The following is a 15,534-nucleotide window of genomic DNA, read 5'->3' on the forward strand; positions in this document are numbered from 1 at the left end:
GCCTTTACTGCTGCAAAGGCAAAGCTGGAGGCTGAGCTATGATGGTTGCAGAGGGTCTGTATGGTGTGGGATGAACTCGGGTAGGGAGGCATCTACATATAGTTTCACCCCAGCCCAGTTTTGCTGATGCTCAGTAACACAATGTTTTAGTGAAACAAAAAGCTCTGGGCATAAGAGATCTTTCAGTGCCCTCTAGCCCACACTTTCTGAAAGGTCTGACTCAATTTCACAGAGTTCAGTCTGCTGAGCTGTGGTGGTGGTGTACATCATATCCTGCAGCACTTGAAAGCCCCAGGCCTGGAATAAGCTCTTCAGCTGGTACAAGGAATCTTCTCACTTCCCCCACTGAGTTCCTCCTCTGGACTCTTACAAGGCCACCACAGTGGGCAGTGGTTTCTCATTACTAAATAAGTCCTCCCTCTCATGTCCTCCCTCACAGAGGAGCCTAGTGGCTGCAGCTGTGGTTATCCAATGGCCACAAACTGCACCAGCACCAGCAATACCTTGCTCTGGCTCTTCCTCTGACTGCATGAGGCTTCATCCATAAGCCTTTGCCTGGAGGTCAGCAGAGCCCTTCTGTGGGGATGTAATGTTTCTAAGAAGAACTTCCAGCCAATGCAGTGGCATTGTTCCTGTCCTAATTGGCACCAGCTGAACCAGCAAATCTCTTTTGTATGTGTATATGACTGCTGGGACAATGCCAGGAGGATGTCAGTACTAAATCACTGGAGCCAAACTCCACCATACTAACATTATCATGAGCTTCTAAAATTCTTGATGAAGGTTAACGACCAGTTCTTGTGTCCACAGATAACACAGTGATATTTAAGCTGTCATGGCATTTGTGGAAGAGCAATGTAGCAACAGAACCAGTTACCTAATGAGTTGCTGCAAGTGATGGGAAGGAGTTGGAAGGACAGGTGAGGAGCGCAGACTTAAGGCAGTACTATGCTCTACCCTCTGCTCTGCATGGTTATGTGCTGGTGCTGCCCTGGTTTCATGAAGAAAGCCCCATCACTCTGGGCAGTGCTGCAGGCAGGACACAGTGGCTACCTGCCTCGCTGACCTGCTGAACAGGCAGCCAGCATAGCTGGCATGATCCATGGCTCTTCCTGCTGCCATGGCTTGCAGAATCCACTGCTCTGCATTTCTGTGATGCAGATATTCTAGATAATCTGCCAGCTGTGCTCCTTCTCTGTCCATTGACGTGACTTCTAGGCAAAATCTTATGTAGCAGTACTTCTAGGTTTTCTACTTCTAGGTTTTCGTCTGAGAATAGAAAAGAAGAGTTGGTTCACATCCTGTTCCCTCTTATTTCACAGTATTTTTTCATGGTATATCACTTACCACATCCGGGCACTACTGCCCATCGGGGCTCTGGCTACTTCTCTTCACAGGATGGTGTAGGACTCTATCGCTCTTTATACAGAATTTCTTGACACAGCACTTCTTCCATTGAGTCATGCTGTCTTTCTGCAGCATTTCATCATGTTTCCAGCCTTGCATTCCTTTATAAAGCAAGCTGAGCCCAGCAGTCTCGCATCGGGCCCAGCAAAGGACCTTTTGCAGCAGTCTAGCTTGACTCCTACAATTTATCTCCACTGAACGCAAGTATGAAGTCCTCCTCAGCTGCCATTGCTGTTCTCATTGTGGCTGCCTTCTGCTGCGAGGTCTCCTCTGCTACACGTGAGTCCAAGCTCTCCACTCTGCTGGAACTGTCTGCTTGCTCTTTATGCGTACAAGTCCCAGTAATTCTTGGTGGCTTTCTCTTCTGAGCGTCTGCTGCAAGAAAGGAGAGGCACATCTTGCTGTTTTTTGTCTTGCTGAGGGAAGGGTGACTGTGGTGGGAGACTATGGTGGGAGCAGCACCTTCTTCAGCGTGGCCCTTCTGGTCCTGCAAACCTACTTCTCCCTGCTGGCACTGTTCCTGGGCTGGCTTTAATCAGAAAACCTCTCTTCTCTCCCAGTTGCTCTCAGGTCCCGTGGACGCTGCTGCATCAAATTCTTAGACAAAGCGCTTCCCCCGAACAAGGTGATGATGTATGAGTACACAGGAAGCAGCTGCCCCTACCCTGGCATTATGTGAGTAGTTGTGCCCAGCCCCTGGAGCTGCCCACTGCAAAAGTGGCAGCACCAAGAAACCCCACAATGCGCTGTGTCCTGGCAAGGGGCATAACCCAGCTGGGCTCTGCCATGTTAGGAGAATGGCCTGGAAACTTTTCAGAGGCCAGTTCTACATCCCATGCAGCTGGCTTCTGGTCCTCCCTGTTAGATCTAGGCAGGTCACCTCCACTGAGACAGAGGGTCCTGGGCAGGACAGCATGCTGGCTGGGGAAGGCAGCTTGAGGGGGAAGTGGCTTTCTCCTCTAAGGAGCGACATCTATGATGACATTGAGCTCACCCCAGTGTGTCCCTGGGGCTGCTCAGCAGCGACAGAGGTGTCAGCTTGGTGGTGTCAGACAGAGGTGTCAGTGGCCAGAAGCAGGTGTTTGCCCAGCCCTACCCTCCCTTCTCCTCCACCCTTAAACTGTGTTTCCTTCTGCAGATTCACCACATTTGAGGATAGGACATGCTGTGCCAACCCAGAAGAGAAGTGGGTTCAGGACCTCCTAAATGTGGAGAAGCACAAGGATGGCAGCAAGTGAGCCATGCTCTGGTTCCTTGCGGCATCATTGCAGCTGCAGACCTCCCATCAAGCCGTCATCTCTTTGCCTGTGCATTTGGCAGACTGTTTGCTAAAGCATTTACCTTTATTTATTTACCTATTTAAGTGTATGTAAAAGCATTTTTATTTATTTGACTTCTGAAGGACAAACTTTTTGCTGTAATTTGTACCAGTTGTCTTTTGGTTGTCTTTGTGTCATAAAAACAACAAAAAGCTGCCCTTTGTCCCGCTGTCTCTCTCTCAGGACGCTCCGTGGTCGGGCTGGGCAAGCAGGCTGCACCCAACCCCACGGCGGCCCCATGGGCAGCAGGCCGTGCTGGGGCTGGGCAGCACCTGCACCAACATCCACCTGTCCCCGCCAGGCCTGGGTGGGGGGGTTGGGAGCCCGTGGGCCCCACGCCGTCACACCATGACACGCTCAGGGCTTGTCCTTTTGTCCCTGCAGGCCTTAACTTTCACTTTCACCCTCCCGACCAGGAAGGCCACAGCCCTCAGGGCCGCCCCACTGGTGCCACGCTCCGCCCATGGCCGGGTGTCATCCTCCCAGGGCCGCACGCAGCAAAGCTGCCGGGCTGCGGTGCCCACCATGGCCCTGTCCGAAGCCCTGGAGCGGCTGTACGAGGAGGCCATCTGCTCCATCTGCCTGGAGTACATGAGCGAGCCCGTCAGCGTCGACTGCGGGCACAACTTCTGCCGCGGCTGCATCGGGAAGCACTGCCAGGAGAAGGGGCTGTGGAACAACGCGCCTTTCTCCTGCCCGCAGTGCCGGGCTCCCTGCCGCCGCAGCAGCCTGCGGCCCAACCGGCAGCTGGCCAACATGGTGGAGAGCATCCGGCAGCTGGGGCTGCGGGGCGGCTCCGGGACGGGGACGGGGATGGGGACCCCGCTTTGCCCCCTGCATGACGAGCGCCTCAAGCTGTTCTGCGAGGTGGACGAGCAGGCCATCTGCGTGGTGTGCCGGGAGTCCCAGCAGCACCGCTCGCATACCGTCTGTCCCATTGAGGAGGCTGCACAGGTGTACAAGGTATGGGCACCGCTCTGCGAATGGTCCCGGGCACCGCCGCGGGTGTGAGACTGGTGGCAGAACGGGTGGCAGCCACTGTGCAGCTGGTGCCAGGGCCGAGGACGGACCTGCTGCCTCCTGACGTGGGGGGCACTGTGCCCCCATCAGCCCGTCTGCATAGGACAGCCTGCAAAAAGATGGGGCAGTGGGGTGTGGAACTGCTGGCACCCAACACCATGTTCCAGTGTTGCGGGGGTGCCCAAATGCCACATCCCAGTGTTGTGGGAGGCAGTCCACTTGTTCTCCAAACTAAAATAGTGAGGAAAATAGGGAAAGACCCGAGCTGTGTGGAAGGGGTTAATGCTGTGAGCAGAGTGAAGAGCACAGCTGCTGGACATGGGTGCCAGAGATAGCACTGCCTGGCACAGGGCCGTGTCCCCCTGCTGCCTGCTGGCACCAGCAGCTGTGAGCTCAGGGACTGGGCAGAACATGCAGAGTGGGAAGAGCTGACCCTGTTTCTGCTCTTTTCAGGTCAAACTCCAGAAATCGCTGGAGCAGCTTTCCAAGGAAGTGGAGGATATGAAGAAGCATGAGTCAGAGGCAAAGATGAAAACCCAGGAGTGCAAGGCAGGTGCTCAGTTTATTTCTGAAAGAATGAGCTTACATAACATCAGGAATTTAAAAAATCTGGACTGATCTGGGGCTGTGAATTCAGTATAGTCCTCAGGATGGGACATGCTCCTTGTTCTGCTGCTGTAGGGAGGACCTGCATCTACCAGAGAGCCTGAGCCATCACAGCGGGCAGTGCCAGTAGCATGGTGCTGGAAACCAGCATCAGTGAGTGTGAAAACCACGGCAAGTGCGGTTCTGAACAAGTTAAAAAAAAAAAACAGCAATACTTGGAAAAAGAAGCAGCAGGGCAGCTCCAAGGAAATCGTGGGGGCTTGTGTGCCAGTTCAACAAATACATGCTTTCTGTTTGCCTTTTGCTTGAGTGGAAAGCAGGCATGAGACACACAATAAGCTCGGCTCCAAAGCACTAGAACTGAAATTGTTTTTATTATGAAGATAGAAGTGAATTACTGCTCCTCTGCTTTACCCCACACAGCCCCAGGGGGCAGAACAGCAGCAGTGTAGGTCTAGAAGGAAAGATAACTGCAGAAAAGGAAATGAAACTTCTGGCCAGAACTTTCCCGTGCTGACCTGATGATTAATCAGCTTTGGCAGAGTAAACAGGTTCCTCAGCGCTCTCCCAATTTTCTGTGTCACTACTGATAGGGTTTGGGGTGCTGCTGTGCGCCCACCATCCCCCTCAGGTGCTGCGTTGTGACTGGGCTGTGTCCCATCCCTTCCTGCCTGAGTCAGGGCTGTGAGGTCAAAGCTGGGCTGATTCTCGGCTGTGTCTGCTGCCAGCTGCTGATTGTCCTGCTTTAGTAAAAGGGAAAAAATATCCCCAGCGAGTTCTGAGCTCACAGTCCTGGCTTATCAAGAATACATGAGTCAGGTCCAAGAAATCATATGCTTAGAAGAAGAGGAAATGCACTTTGATTTCCTCTCATTTACCCTCTGGGCTTTGAGGTTTCTTGGTCCTAGTTAACCCCAGTGTGTTTTTCTGGAGTTGGTTATGTGCTTTAGGTTTGGAGCAGATGCCAAATATTAGGTCTTGGGAAAAAAATTTCTCAAGCACAGCAGCACCCACCTGTCACTGCTCCTCTCACCTCCGTGTTCAGCAAGAGCTCTCAGTGACCCAGGGAGCCCTGCCTGGCTTCCTCCAGTCCCTGCCCAATCCCACCCCTGCGTGCTGCCGCATTTTTGCAGGACTGCCAAAGCAGAGCTCAGCCTGAGCCTGGCACAAAGTGGAGTTGCATCACTCCTAATAAAATTCTGCCTCAGACCCCACCAGACACCTGGCGATGTCTCCTTGCAGCCTCCATAGACCCTTGTGCTGCACTGAGACATCAGTGGGCACTGGAGGTCCAGCAGATCACAACTGCCCTTCTGTTGGAAAACAGAGGATGTCAAGTGGGAACTCTGGCTAGATCAAAGCATGGCATTTATTCTTTGGCTCTTCTTTTAAATAAACACACTGAGATAAAAATGCAGCAATTTCCTGGATGGTGGGTGTAGCGTTGGGCTCTGACTCAGCTGCCTGGCTAATACTGTCTCCCTTCACTCCATGCATCTTTCCTGTCACAAGGAGAAAGTGAAGAGAAAGCGAGAGACGATTGTGTGTGAGTTTGGGAAGCTGCATCAGCTGCTGGCTGATGAGGAGAAGGTGCTGCTTCAGAAGCTGGAAGAGGAGGAGATGCAGATTCTGGTGACGATCTCTGAAAACCTGGCCAAAATGACAGAGCAAAAGAGCTTGCTGGTTGAGCTGATCCTGGAGATAAAGGAGAAGTTGCAGCAGCCAGTTGAGGGGCTGCTCAAGGTCAGGCTCTACCACCATCCCTTTCAGTTGTCCCCAGCCTCAGCCCCGAGGCCTCTGCTGTCTGGCCAGGTGGCCAGGGCCAGGCTGGAGTGACATACCCAGAATGGCTTTTCTCTTCCAGGACATGAGATGCATCCTGTACAGGTAGGTACCTGTGCTCCTTCCTCCTGCTGTCCCGGCTACCTCCAGGCTCTCAGTGCCTCTGTCTCCCAGAGATCTTCTAGAGACCGAGTGCCCTGGGGCTGACAAGGCTGGGGATTGAAAGCTGAGTCACTGCAGAACTCTCCTTTTCCAGGGCCTGAAGTCTTGTTTCGCCCTGTGGGATGAGGGATGTGAGGTGCATCCCCTCCTGTGGGACATGCTGGCAGGTTGGCACGTCTCTTTTCTGTCCCAGGCACTTCTGCTTGTCAGTGGCACTGCACCTCCCTGGGTTCCTTTCCTTGTGCACCATTTCATTCTTGAGCAAATGTCCCATCACACTTGCTACCAACCAAGTAGTCATCTCCGGTGCTTTGTCATGGCTGAGAAGCTCAAGGGAGGGAATGCATCTGTGCAGTTGAGTGAAAGGCATCAGAAAGCCCCATGATGCAGCAGGAGAGTGGTTGTGCAGTGGGCACTGGGTATGGCCCTCAGTACTGCTCTCCTTTCAGGTGTGAAATGATGAAGTTTCAGGCCCCCAAACCTGTTTCTGTGATCCTGAAGGAGGACTACAGCATCCCAGAACGCTGCATGGGCATGAGGCACATGCTGAGGAAGTTCAAAGGTGAGGATCTGCTTTCACATCCCTGTGCCTGTGGTCATAGTCCCCTGCCCTGGGGCATGGGGAAATGTTGGATGTGTCCCTGACACACGGGTGAGCTGCTGATAGAGGTGGGCTCCTGGCTGTAGCCTTTGGCCCTGGCAAGCCCTGTGGGAGGCTGCATTTGTACAAGGGAGGCTCTGCCACCAGCACTGCTTGCTGCTGTTGTTTGGGGAGCTGCAGATCTTGGTTTTGTGACCACTCCCAAACTGGCTGTGTGGGAATCCATTCAGGTTTAGGCTCCTTTATAATGACATGACTTTAGATCACGTGCAAGTAGATCATGTGCAAGTAGATCATGTGTACCTTGCATTAGTGCAGGGTACACATAGCTGGCAGCAGGGGCTCTGCAGCACCTCAGTGGCATACTCACAAAGTCCATTTGTCTTCCTCCCTTCTCCCTCATCAGTGGACGTGACTCTGGACCCTGAGACGGCGCACCTTGAGCTCATCCTGTCTGAGGATCGCAAGAGTGTGCGTCGTGGGGGCAGGAAGGTGTTCCTGTCCTTATTTGACAGCCCCAAGAGGTTCAGCTGTGCTCCAGTGGTGCTGGGGCTGCAGGCCTTCTTCTCGGGCCGCAGCTACTGGGAGGTGCAGGTGGGAGACAAGCCAGAGTGGGGCCTGGGGCTGTGCAAGGAGTCTGCCTGCCGGAAAGACAACATCATCTTCTCCCCCAAAAATGGTTACTGGGTTCTGCGGCTGCAGAACGGCAGTGGCTACGAGGCCCTCACCTGTCCCGTCTCCTGTCTGACCCCGAGTGTCAGACCCCGGTGCATTGGCATCTTCCTGGACTATGAGGCTGGAGAAATCTCTTTTTACAATATTTCTGACCGCTCCCACCTTTACACCTTCACTGACAAGTTCTCGGGGAAACTCCGGCCTTTCTTCTACCTGGGCTCCCTTATGGGGGGCAAAAATGCAGAGCCCTTGGTGATCTCCTGGATGAGAGACACACAGGGGACCAGCTGCGTCGTCCTGTGACAGAGACCGGCAGAGCTGTGGGGCACAACTTGCTGCTCAGGTCAGTAGGGGGTGACATGCTGTCTGGCAGCCACTGTGCACGTGGCACCGAGTGGAGACCCAGCCAGGACCACGCTGGGATTGAAGCACCTGCTGTCCATTGGAACACTTCTGCTCATCCACAGGCTTCTGGTGGTGGGGTCTCACAGCCTGCTGCGTCGTGGTGCTTTTGGTATGAATTGTACAAGGCAATAAAAAGATGATCTGGGGAGCCCTGAGCATTTAACAGTGCATTTTTGTGGTGCATTTATCCCTGCTGGTTAGCCCCAAGCCCTGGCTAACACCCAGCATCTCAGCACCGAATTTTGAAGCATGGAGAGAAGATCCTCGTGCACTCACTGACCTGTGAGCAGTGTGTATCCCTGCTGCTGTCAACCTCTTGTGGACCACGTGTGTTGTCAAAGCGTGCTGTGTTGCTGGCCGTGGCCCAGGAGGACCTCCACAGCTGTGGTGTCCCAGATGGCAGCTCTCTGGTCCTTCAGCTCAGCTGCTGCATCAGCCGATGCTGCTCACTGAAAACACCCAGAGGCAGGAGGTGCTGCCCAGCAGCTATGCCCTGTGCTCTGGGGACAAAAATAATGAAGTTTCTTAACTCAGTAACTGATTCAGTGAGAAAAAAATGTGAGCTTTTATAAGAAATGGTCTCAGTCACTTGGTATGGTTTCTCTGGGTATGTTTAGCTGGAGATTAGAAGGCTCCTAGTGAAAAATGGCACTGGATAAAACACAAGTCCTCTTGGTTGGTTTTTGGTGTTTCTTTTTTTGAGTCCCACCAGCTCCCCTTGGCTGCAGCATCTCTCTTTTGGAGCTGCACAGCAAGAGAGGAGAAATCGTCTACAGGAGTCTAGTCCCAGATCTGCCATGTCCCAGGAAGGGCCTTGGTGGACCACCATTTTTTGACCTCCAGGAGGATTTTAGAGATGGAGTGTATAAAAAGCTATAGAAAGAATGTGATTTCGAGGGCTTGGAAGAGGGCTGGAAGCTGAGGCAGTTGAGCACAGCCAGGGAAACCGCGGCATAGGGTGGCAGCTGGGAGGAGGCCAGGCTGGATGTCACCAAGATGGCAGGAGATGGTGATGTGGAAACTCCAGAAAGCAAGAGCACTGTCACTGTGGCAAGGTGCCAGATGAGGGGCACTGCTGCTGGGCAGCAGGGATGAGCAGCTATTTCAGATGAAACAGGAGGAAATGCAATCAGACAGAGGTCTTGCAAATAGTCAAGGGTGCAATGAGGGAACAAGTGAATGGCTGAGCAGAAAGGATGTGAGCTCACTCTGCCACAATGTTCAGCATGTTCCTAGAAGTCGTGAATCTGCATCTCTCTGGAAGGAGAGTAAAGGTCCAAGGCATGAGACATCTGAATATGTAGTACAGATTTCAACTTCATGGAATCTCTGCATCACTTGCAGAAACCACTCTGGGTTGATGCCTCTGCCCTGACATGCCTGGACCAGATTGCCATGGGCAGAGAGAAAACAGGAGCACTGGGACCTGGCTTTTAGACCTCCCTGCTGACTTAGTTGCTACAGCTGTTTCTAAAGCTGCTTGCAGACTGGTTTACTAAGTCATGGCAAGTTGAGCTTGCCATTGTCTTCTGCAGAAACACTTTGCTTGTAGATTCATGGGATCATCTCAGTTGAAAAAGACCTTCAAGGTCACTAAGTTCAACTGTCAGCCTGACCTACTCAGTCCCATCACTAAGCCATGTCCCTGAGTGCCACATCCACATATCCCTTCAACACCTCCCAGAGATGGGGACTCCTCCACTTCCTTGGGCAGCCTGTTATAATGCCTGGCCACCCTCTCTATGAGGAGAATATTCCTAATGTAAAATCTAAACCTCTTCTGGTGAAACGAGACCATTTCCTTGCATTTCCTTCCTTATGATCTGGCTCTGGCCCACCATCAAAGACCAGTCCTGCTCAACCCACCAGCCCCAGACAAGTGGGAAGTGTGGTCTGACCTGGGCACTTGAGCCTTCCTGCAGCTCCTGCTCCCAGGAAAGCAGCACCAAGCAGCCTGGTGACCCTCATGCTTGGGCATGGGTTATTTATTAGTAAGAGGCAGGTCTGTATGATCACTGTCACACCATTTCCCTTTGATTTCCATATGACAAAGGCAGATGGACATATGCATATGTATGTATGTGTGCTCTGTGGGGACATTTTGGACTGAGAGTATCTTGCTGACCTGTGTCTGCTTCTAGTGAAGACACCCTGAGGATGTCACGTCACCAGGGCGGACGCATCTAGAGCTGTGCAATCAGGGAGCCACTCTGCTGAGCACTGTGCATTAGGCATGGTGTGAGGCTTTGTTTTGGTCATCCAGAGGTGTTGGTTGTCCCTGATAGGATGCTCTGCAGTCAATTTACAGGTCTGCAGTTCTAGAGGTATGTTTTCTCAAAAAACACTCTGATCTCCAGCTCCTTGTGTGTTTTTCGACCTCAAAATGCCTGTGGAGATTATAGCTTGGTTTCCATTTAGGCTTTCAAATGGTTTTCATAAAATCTTTTGTGAAATGTATAGTAGACTTTAGTCAGTATTACTCAAAGAAAATGCAATGCTTTGTGGCATTTCCAAAATACACCAGAATACAAAAAGCACTGACTCTCAAGAAGTGCACTGTGCATTGCTCAGAACATGCAGTAAATACCACACTGTTTGCAGGATGAGTGTCTCCTTCAGCAGCTTGCAAATTCTGAAACCACTGAAGCTGTTGCTCTTGTTTGGATCTGTCTGAGCCCAAGCAGAGCTGTGGCCCAGATGAGCCACCCTGCTGTGGGCTGCATCCTGCCCTTGCTCTGAGCCATCTCAGTGCCAGGAATGCTGCTCCTGGGTTCTGCTGGCAGCAGTGGGCTGGGACCTCCTTCGCTTAATGGTGCAGGCTCACACCCATGTGCCAGGGGTGTGGGTTAGTGGAGTGCTGTGTTCCTTGTGTGCACTGAGCTGTCACACGTGGGTGGGTGTAGAGAATGACATGAGCAATTCAGGACTCTGCAGGCTCCCGGAATAGTGGCATGGGTTAACTGAGGTACACAGAGTAGGTGTCTGCTGTGGGTGGCTCCAGCATGACCCAGGAGCTAAGGACGTTCGTGCATGCTGTTGTTTGCAATGGACTAACACAGTGCATGAGCTGGTGGTGCTGGTGGCTGACCCTCAGTGAGGACCTAACAGCTGTGGGACTGCTCCTGGTGCTCCAGAGCCTGGGGAGCTGCAACTATGAGGGACTGTGTAGGACAGAGTCCCTGTTGTCAGTCTCCCCATCCTGGACAGGTGCTCCTGTCCCCTGACCCTGGAGTGAGGGCAGCTGTAGGTGCCCAGCTTTGTGCCAGACTCAGCCTCTGGGTGAAGGTACAGGCTCCAGCACACAGGCAGGGTGTTGGCTGGTATGCAGTGGCCAAGGTTTTCTCTCATTCTTGATGGTGTTGGAATGCTGCTAGGGAAGATCCTCCTGGAAACTATGCTAAGGCATATGAAAAGCAGGGAAGTGATATTAGGCAGTCAGTATGGCTTCAACACAGGGCAGGTCCTGCCTGACCAACCTATGGATTTCTTTACTGGCATAACTGTATCAATGGACAAGGGACACTGATGCCATCTGTCTGAACTTCAGAGAGGCGTTTGACATGGTCCACTACAGAATCCTTCTCTCCAGATTGGAAGGATATGGATTTGGTGGGTGGACTGCTCTATGGAGGAGGAACTGGTTGTGAGAGAGTACCCAGACCCAGGTGGTCAATGGCTCAGTGTCTGAATGGAGACAAGTGGTGTTTACCAGGGGTCAGTGCTGGGATCAGTGCTCTTTAATATCTCAATTGATGACACTGACAGCAAAACTGAATGCATCTGAGCAGTTTGTGGATGACACCAAGCTGAGTGGTGCTGATGATGTACCTGAGGGATAGGATGCCATCCAGAGAGAGCTGGACAGACTGAGCAGCATGTCCAGGAGAACCTCATTGCTCGATGGGCTGAGGCCAATGGGATGAGCTTCAACAAGACCAAGTGCTGGGTCCTGCGCTTCGGTCACAACAGCCCCACGCAGCACTACGGGCTTGGGGCAGGGTGGCTGGAAGCTGTGGGGAGGAAAAGGACACGGCACCGAGGGACGTTGTTAATGGGCATGGTGGGATGGATTGAGATTGGGCTTGATGATCCTAGTGATCTTTTCCAACCTCAATGATTCTACGATTTCAACCCCTGAGGGCTGAATGGAAAGCAATGGAATTTAATTGGCTGACTGTAGTTATACACCAGCAGTAACTAAATAAATTAAAATGAGTGATCCAAACTACCTGCCTCTGTGCTCCTCTCACATCTCCTCCTGGTTATTGTTCTTTTCTTTTCTTTTCTTTTCTTTTCTTTTCTTTTCTTTTCTTTTCTTTTCTTTTCTTTTCTTTTCTTTTCTTTTCTTTTCTTTTCTTTTCTTTTCTTTTCTTTTCTTTTCTTTTCTTTTCTTTTCTTTTCTTTTCTTTTCTTTTCTTTTCTTTTCTTTTCTTTTCTTTTCTTTTCTTTTCTTTTCTTTTCTTTTCTTTTCTTTTCTTTTCTTTTCTTTTCTTTTCTTTTCTTTTCTTTTCTTTTCTTTTCTTTTCTTTTCTTTTCTTTTCTTTTCTTTTCTTTTCTTTTCTTTTCTTTTCTTTTCTTTTCTTTTCTTTTCTTTTCTTTTCTTTTTTTCTTTTTTTTCTTTTCCTTTCTTTTTTCTTTTTTTTTCTTTTCTTTTCCTTATGTTGCAAAAGTTAAGATAGGGAAGCTTGTGGGGTTCTGCCAACTTAGTAAAGAGAATGAAGATGTCATCGCTATTATAATTTCAGCTCCTGTCAACACAAACTGAGCTAAGACAAATTTCTTACAAAAATATTTATTTCTCAATGTTTGAAATAAATATTATATCAAAAATACAATTCATTAAATACAGAAAATATAAACCAAGCATGACTCTTAATTTAAAAATATATATCTATTAAATAATATTTCTATTTGTTTGGAATGGCATTATTTCACCTGCTTCCTTCCCTCATAAACAATTAAATACATAAATAGTAAAGCAGATTCTGGGACATTTTCAGTCTCTCAGGTAGCTCCAAATGTCACAGTTGCATTTCTGGAAGGATCTGCAGCTGGCCACAGCTCCCATCCTGGTGCATCAGTTCAGTTCCAGCTTGTTAATGTAGTCCTGCACCCACTCATTCTCGGGGTTGGCACAGACCTCACGTCCCTTCCTGGTGATGAACCTGAAGGAAGAAGCCAGGTGAGACACCATGTGAGAGCCCTGCATGGAGGTGACCCCTCCTCCTCCCCTCCACACCCTCTTCTGCTGACAGTCAGCACAATCTGGGCTCATGGTGCTGACCACATGGGCAGCAGAGCCCTGGGGCAGGCAGTGTGAGCCTCACCAGCATCCCCTTGCACCCGTTGGCTTCACATCCATCCTATCCCCCCAGAAAGGAATTGTTCCCCTTCCAACTCTAAAATGCAGAAGTATCTCCAGCCCAAAGGCAGAGACCCCTGACCAGGGGGACACTTACACAACGCCAGCATGAGGGCACTGGCTGTTGGTCTCATAGTAGTCTGCCACGAAGTTGAAGGGCAGCTGCCGGGAGATGTAGGTGAAGCAACAGGAGGTCGGCGGATCAGAACCCACTGTGAAGGCAAAGATGGCCATGAGCAGGGGCATGGGGCATGGAGCTGGGAGGATGGCCCCCATGGTCAGGGAAGGGAGCCATAGTAGAAGGGCTGGCAGAGAGGACCCTTGTCCTCATTTGGAGAGGTTTGGAGAGCCAGGACTTACCTGGTGCAGCTGAGGTTTGGTAGCAGACAGCGATGAGGACAGCAAGGGCAGCCACAGAGACCTTCATGTCAGCTGGGAGTGGTGGCAGGAGCTGGCAAGGGCAAGTGGAGCTCGGAGATACCTTTGCGATGCTGAGACATTCAGCGACTGCCCAATTTATAGTATGAGCGGCTCTAGGCAGCTGCTTGCGTAGAGCAGTGGAATTTCCCCCTGAGAAAGGGTTGATGGCAGCATGGTCTCATGATGGAACAATGTGGTGGCCACAGCATCCCCAGTAGCACAGGATATGAAACAGTCATCATATCTATTTTTGCTTCTCTCATGCATCTCTCTTTAGTAAGAAGTTCCGCTTTGGAGGTCCCTGCATTTGTCAACAGGCCTGTGTTACCCAACCTGCACGAGCTGATTAGAGATGACAGTGCATCCTTTCAGTATCCACACACATGATGAACACAGAAGGGATGAGCTTAGGGAGAAAGGGGCTGAGGTGTCTTCTGCTTCCCTCTCACATCTTCACCACCCCTTCTGACCCAGCAGCATGACATGGGGCTGCCACCTGTGGGCTCCTGGAGGTGCCTGCCTCATCCGTGTCCCATAAGAGTTTCAATGTCACAGAACTGTGGGGCTTGGAAGGGACCTTTGGGGATCATAAAGTCCAACCCCTTACTTAAGCAAGTTCCCCCAGTGTAGGAAAGAAGACCTTAAATATCCAGTTTAGATTAGACACTTATATGCCCATGACTCCCGGTAGGTAAGGTGCAGCTGGTTATTGCTGGGCACAATGATGTGTAAAGCCAAATGGAGCACGGAGATGCTGACCATGACCCTGCAGGTGCAGTGGAGGGAGCTCCAGGGGCAGAGTAAAGAAGGTATTGCTCCTTAAGACCAGAAAGATGGTTGTTTTCCAAATCTCACTCCTACAGGGCTTGCAGTGGGAATGGAGGAGTGTAGTCCTGGGAAGTGGCTTGTCCTCGAAGAAAAGGGAGGTCCCAGACACAAGCAGAAGAGATCCCAAAGGATGCTTGCCACCAAGAGGTCACTGGAGCCTACCTCACAGGCACCCTCCAGCCCCAACAGAATCATGGAATTGCAGGGAATGGAAGGAACCTCAAGATATCATTGAGACCAACCCCCTTGCTATAGCAGATACCCTACAGCAGGTTGCACAGGTTGGTGTCCAGGCAGCTCTTGAATATCTACATAGAAGGAGACTCCACCATCTCTCTGGGCAACCTGTTCCAGAGCTCCATCACCCTCGCCATAAAGAAGTTCTTTCACATGTTTGCATGGAACTTCTCACATTCAAGTTTTAAGTCATCACTCCTTGTCCCATCACTACACACCACTGAGAAGAGTCTGGCCTCATCTATTTGCCTCCCACCTCCCTGATAAATGTTGATCAGATGTCCTCTCAGTCTTCTTTTCCTCAGGCTGAACAGACCCAGGTTACTCAGCCTTTCCTCATATGAGAGGTGCTGCAGACCTTATATCATCTTTGATGCCCTCCGCTGGACTCCTTCTAGGAGATCTTTGTCTGTTTTAAACTGGGGAGCCCAGAACTGGACACACTAAATGTGGCCTCACTAGGGCAGAGCAGGGGGGAAGGATCACCTCCCTCGACCTGCTGGTCACACTCTTTTTAATGTACCCTAGGACACCACTGGCCTTCTTGGCCACAGAGACACACTGCTGGCTCATGGCCAACCTGTTTTCTACTGGGGCCCCAGGCCCTTCTCAGCAGAGCTCCCCTCCAGCAGGTCATCCCCTGATCTGTACTGATGCGTGCAGTTATTTCTCCTCATGTGGAAGACTGTACTCTTGCTCCCATTAAACCT

General features: G+C 51.1%; 3 protein-coding genes across 3 annotated transcripts; 2 read left to right on the forward strand and 1 right to left on the reverse strand.

Annotated features, from left to right (window-relative positions):
- The first annotated feature begins 1,563 nt into the window (after nt 1-1,563).
- On the forward strand, nt 1,564-2,687 carry LOC136045930 (C-C motif chemokine 5-like). The gene is made up of 3 exons (XM_065732169.1): nt 1,564-1,686; nt 1,968-2,082; nt 2,546-2,687. The coding sequence occupies exons 1-3, from the start codon at nt 1,614-1,616 to the stop codon at nt 2,643-2,645; spliced, it is 288 nt and encodes a 95-aa protein (XP_065588241.1). The 5' UTR covers nt 1,564-1,613; the 3' UTR covers nt 2,646-2,687.
- Nucleotides 2,688-3,200: 513 nt separating this feature from the next.
- TRIM39 (tripartite motif containing 39) lies at nt 3,201-8,099 on the forward strand. Its single transcript, XM_065731670.1, has 6 exons — nt 3,201-3,689; nt 4,200-4,295; nt 5,865-6,095; nt 6,217-6,239; nt 6,746-6,858; nt 7,304-8,099. The coding sequence occupies exons 1-6, from the start codon at nt 3,252-3,254 to the stop codon at nt 7,873-7,875; spliced, it is 1,473 nt and encodes a 490-aa protein (XP_065587742.1). The 5' UTR covers nt 3,201-3,251; the 3' UTR covers nt 7,876-8,099.
- A 4,563-nt stretch (nt 8,100-12,662) lies between these two features.
- LOC136045650 (C-C motif chemokine 4 homolog) lies at nt 12,663-13,938 on the reverse strand. Its single transcript, XM_065731674.1, has 3 exons — nt 13,700-13,938; nt 13,437-13,551; nt 12,663-13,142 (listed from the first exon to the last, which is right to left on the reverse strand). Exons 1-3 carry the CDS (start codon nt 13,764-13,766, stop codon nt 13,055-13,057), a joined length of 270 nt encoding a protein of 89 aa, XP_065587746.1. The 5' UTR covers nt 13,767-13,938; the 3' UTR covers nt 12,663-13,054.
- Nucleotides 13,939-15,534: the final 1,596 nt, after the last annotated feature.

This window comes from Cyrtonyx montezumae, unplaced genomic scaffold (genome assembly GCF_038088225.1).
Source record: "Cyrtonyx montezumae isolate F1298 unplaced genomic scaffold, pur_monq_1.0 scaffold_15, whole genome shotgun sequence".
Taxonomy (NCBI): domain Eukaryota; kingdom Metazoa; phylum Chordata; class Aves; order Galliformes; family Odontophoridae; genus Cyrtonyx; species Cyrtonyx montezumae.

Bases quoted from the DNA above. Each gene is read 5' to 3' on its own strand.
- LOC136045930 (XM_065732169.1), top strand. From the start codon at position 1,614: ATGAAGTCCTCCTCAGCTGCCATTGCTGTTCTCATTGTGGCTGCCTTC. The intron at 1,687-1,967 runs GTGAGTCCAAGC...CTTCTCTCCCAG, and splicing joins CGAGGTCTCCTCTGCTACAC to TTGCTCTCAGGTCCCGTGGA. The intron at 2,083-2,545 runs GTGAGTAGTTGT...TTCCTTCTGCAG, and splicing joins TGCCCCTACCCTGGCATTAT to ATTCACCACATTTGAGGATA.
- LOC136045650 (XM_065731674.1), bottom strand. From the start codon at position 13,766: ATGAAGGTCTCTGTGGCTGCCCTTGCTGTCCTCATCGCTGTCTGCTAC. The intron at 13,552-13,699 runs GTAAGTCCTGGC...TTGCCTTCACAG, and splicing joins CCAAACCTCAGCTGCACCAG to TGGGTTCTGATCCGCCGACC. The intron at 13,143-13,436 runs GTAAGTGTCCCC...TTCTTCCTTCAG, and splicing joins TGCCCTCATGCTGGCGTTGT to GTTCATCACCAGGAAGGGAC.
- TRIM39 (XM_065731670.1), top strand. From the start codon at position 3,252: ATGGCCCTGTCCGAAGCCCTGGAGCGGCTGTACGAGGAGGCCATCTGC. The intron at 3,690-4,199 runs GTATGGGCACCG...TGCTCTTTTCAG, and splicing joins AGGCTGCACAGGTGTACAAG to GTCAAACTCCAGAAATCGCT. The intron at 4,296-5,864 runs GCAGGTGCTCAG...TCCTGTCACAAG, and splicing joins TGAAAACCCAGGAGTGCAAG to GAGAAAGTGAAGAGAAAGCG.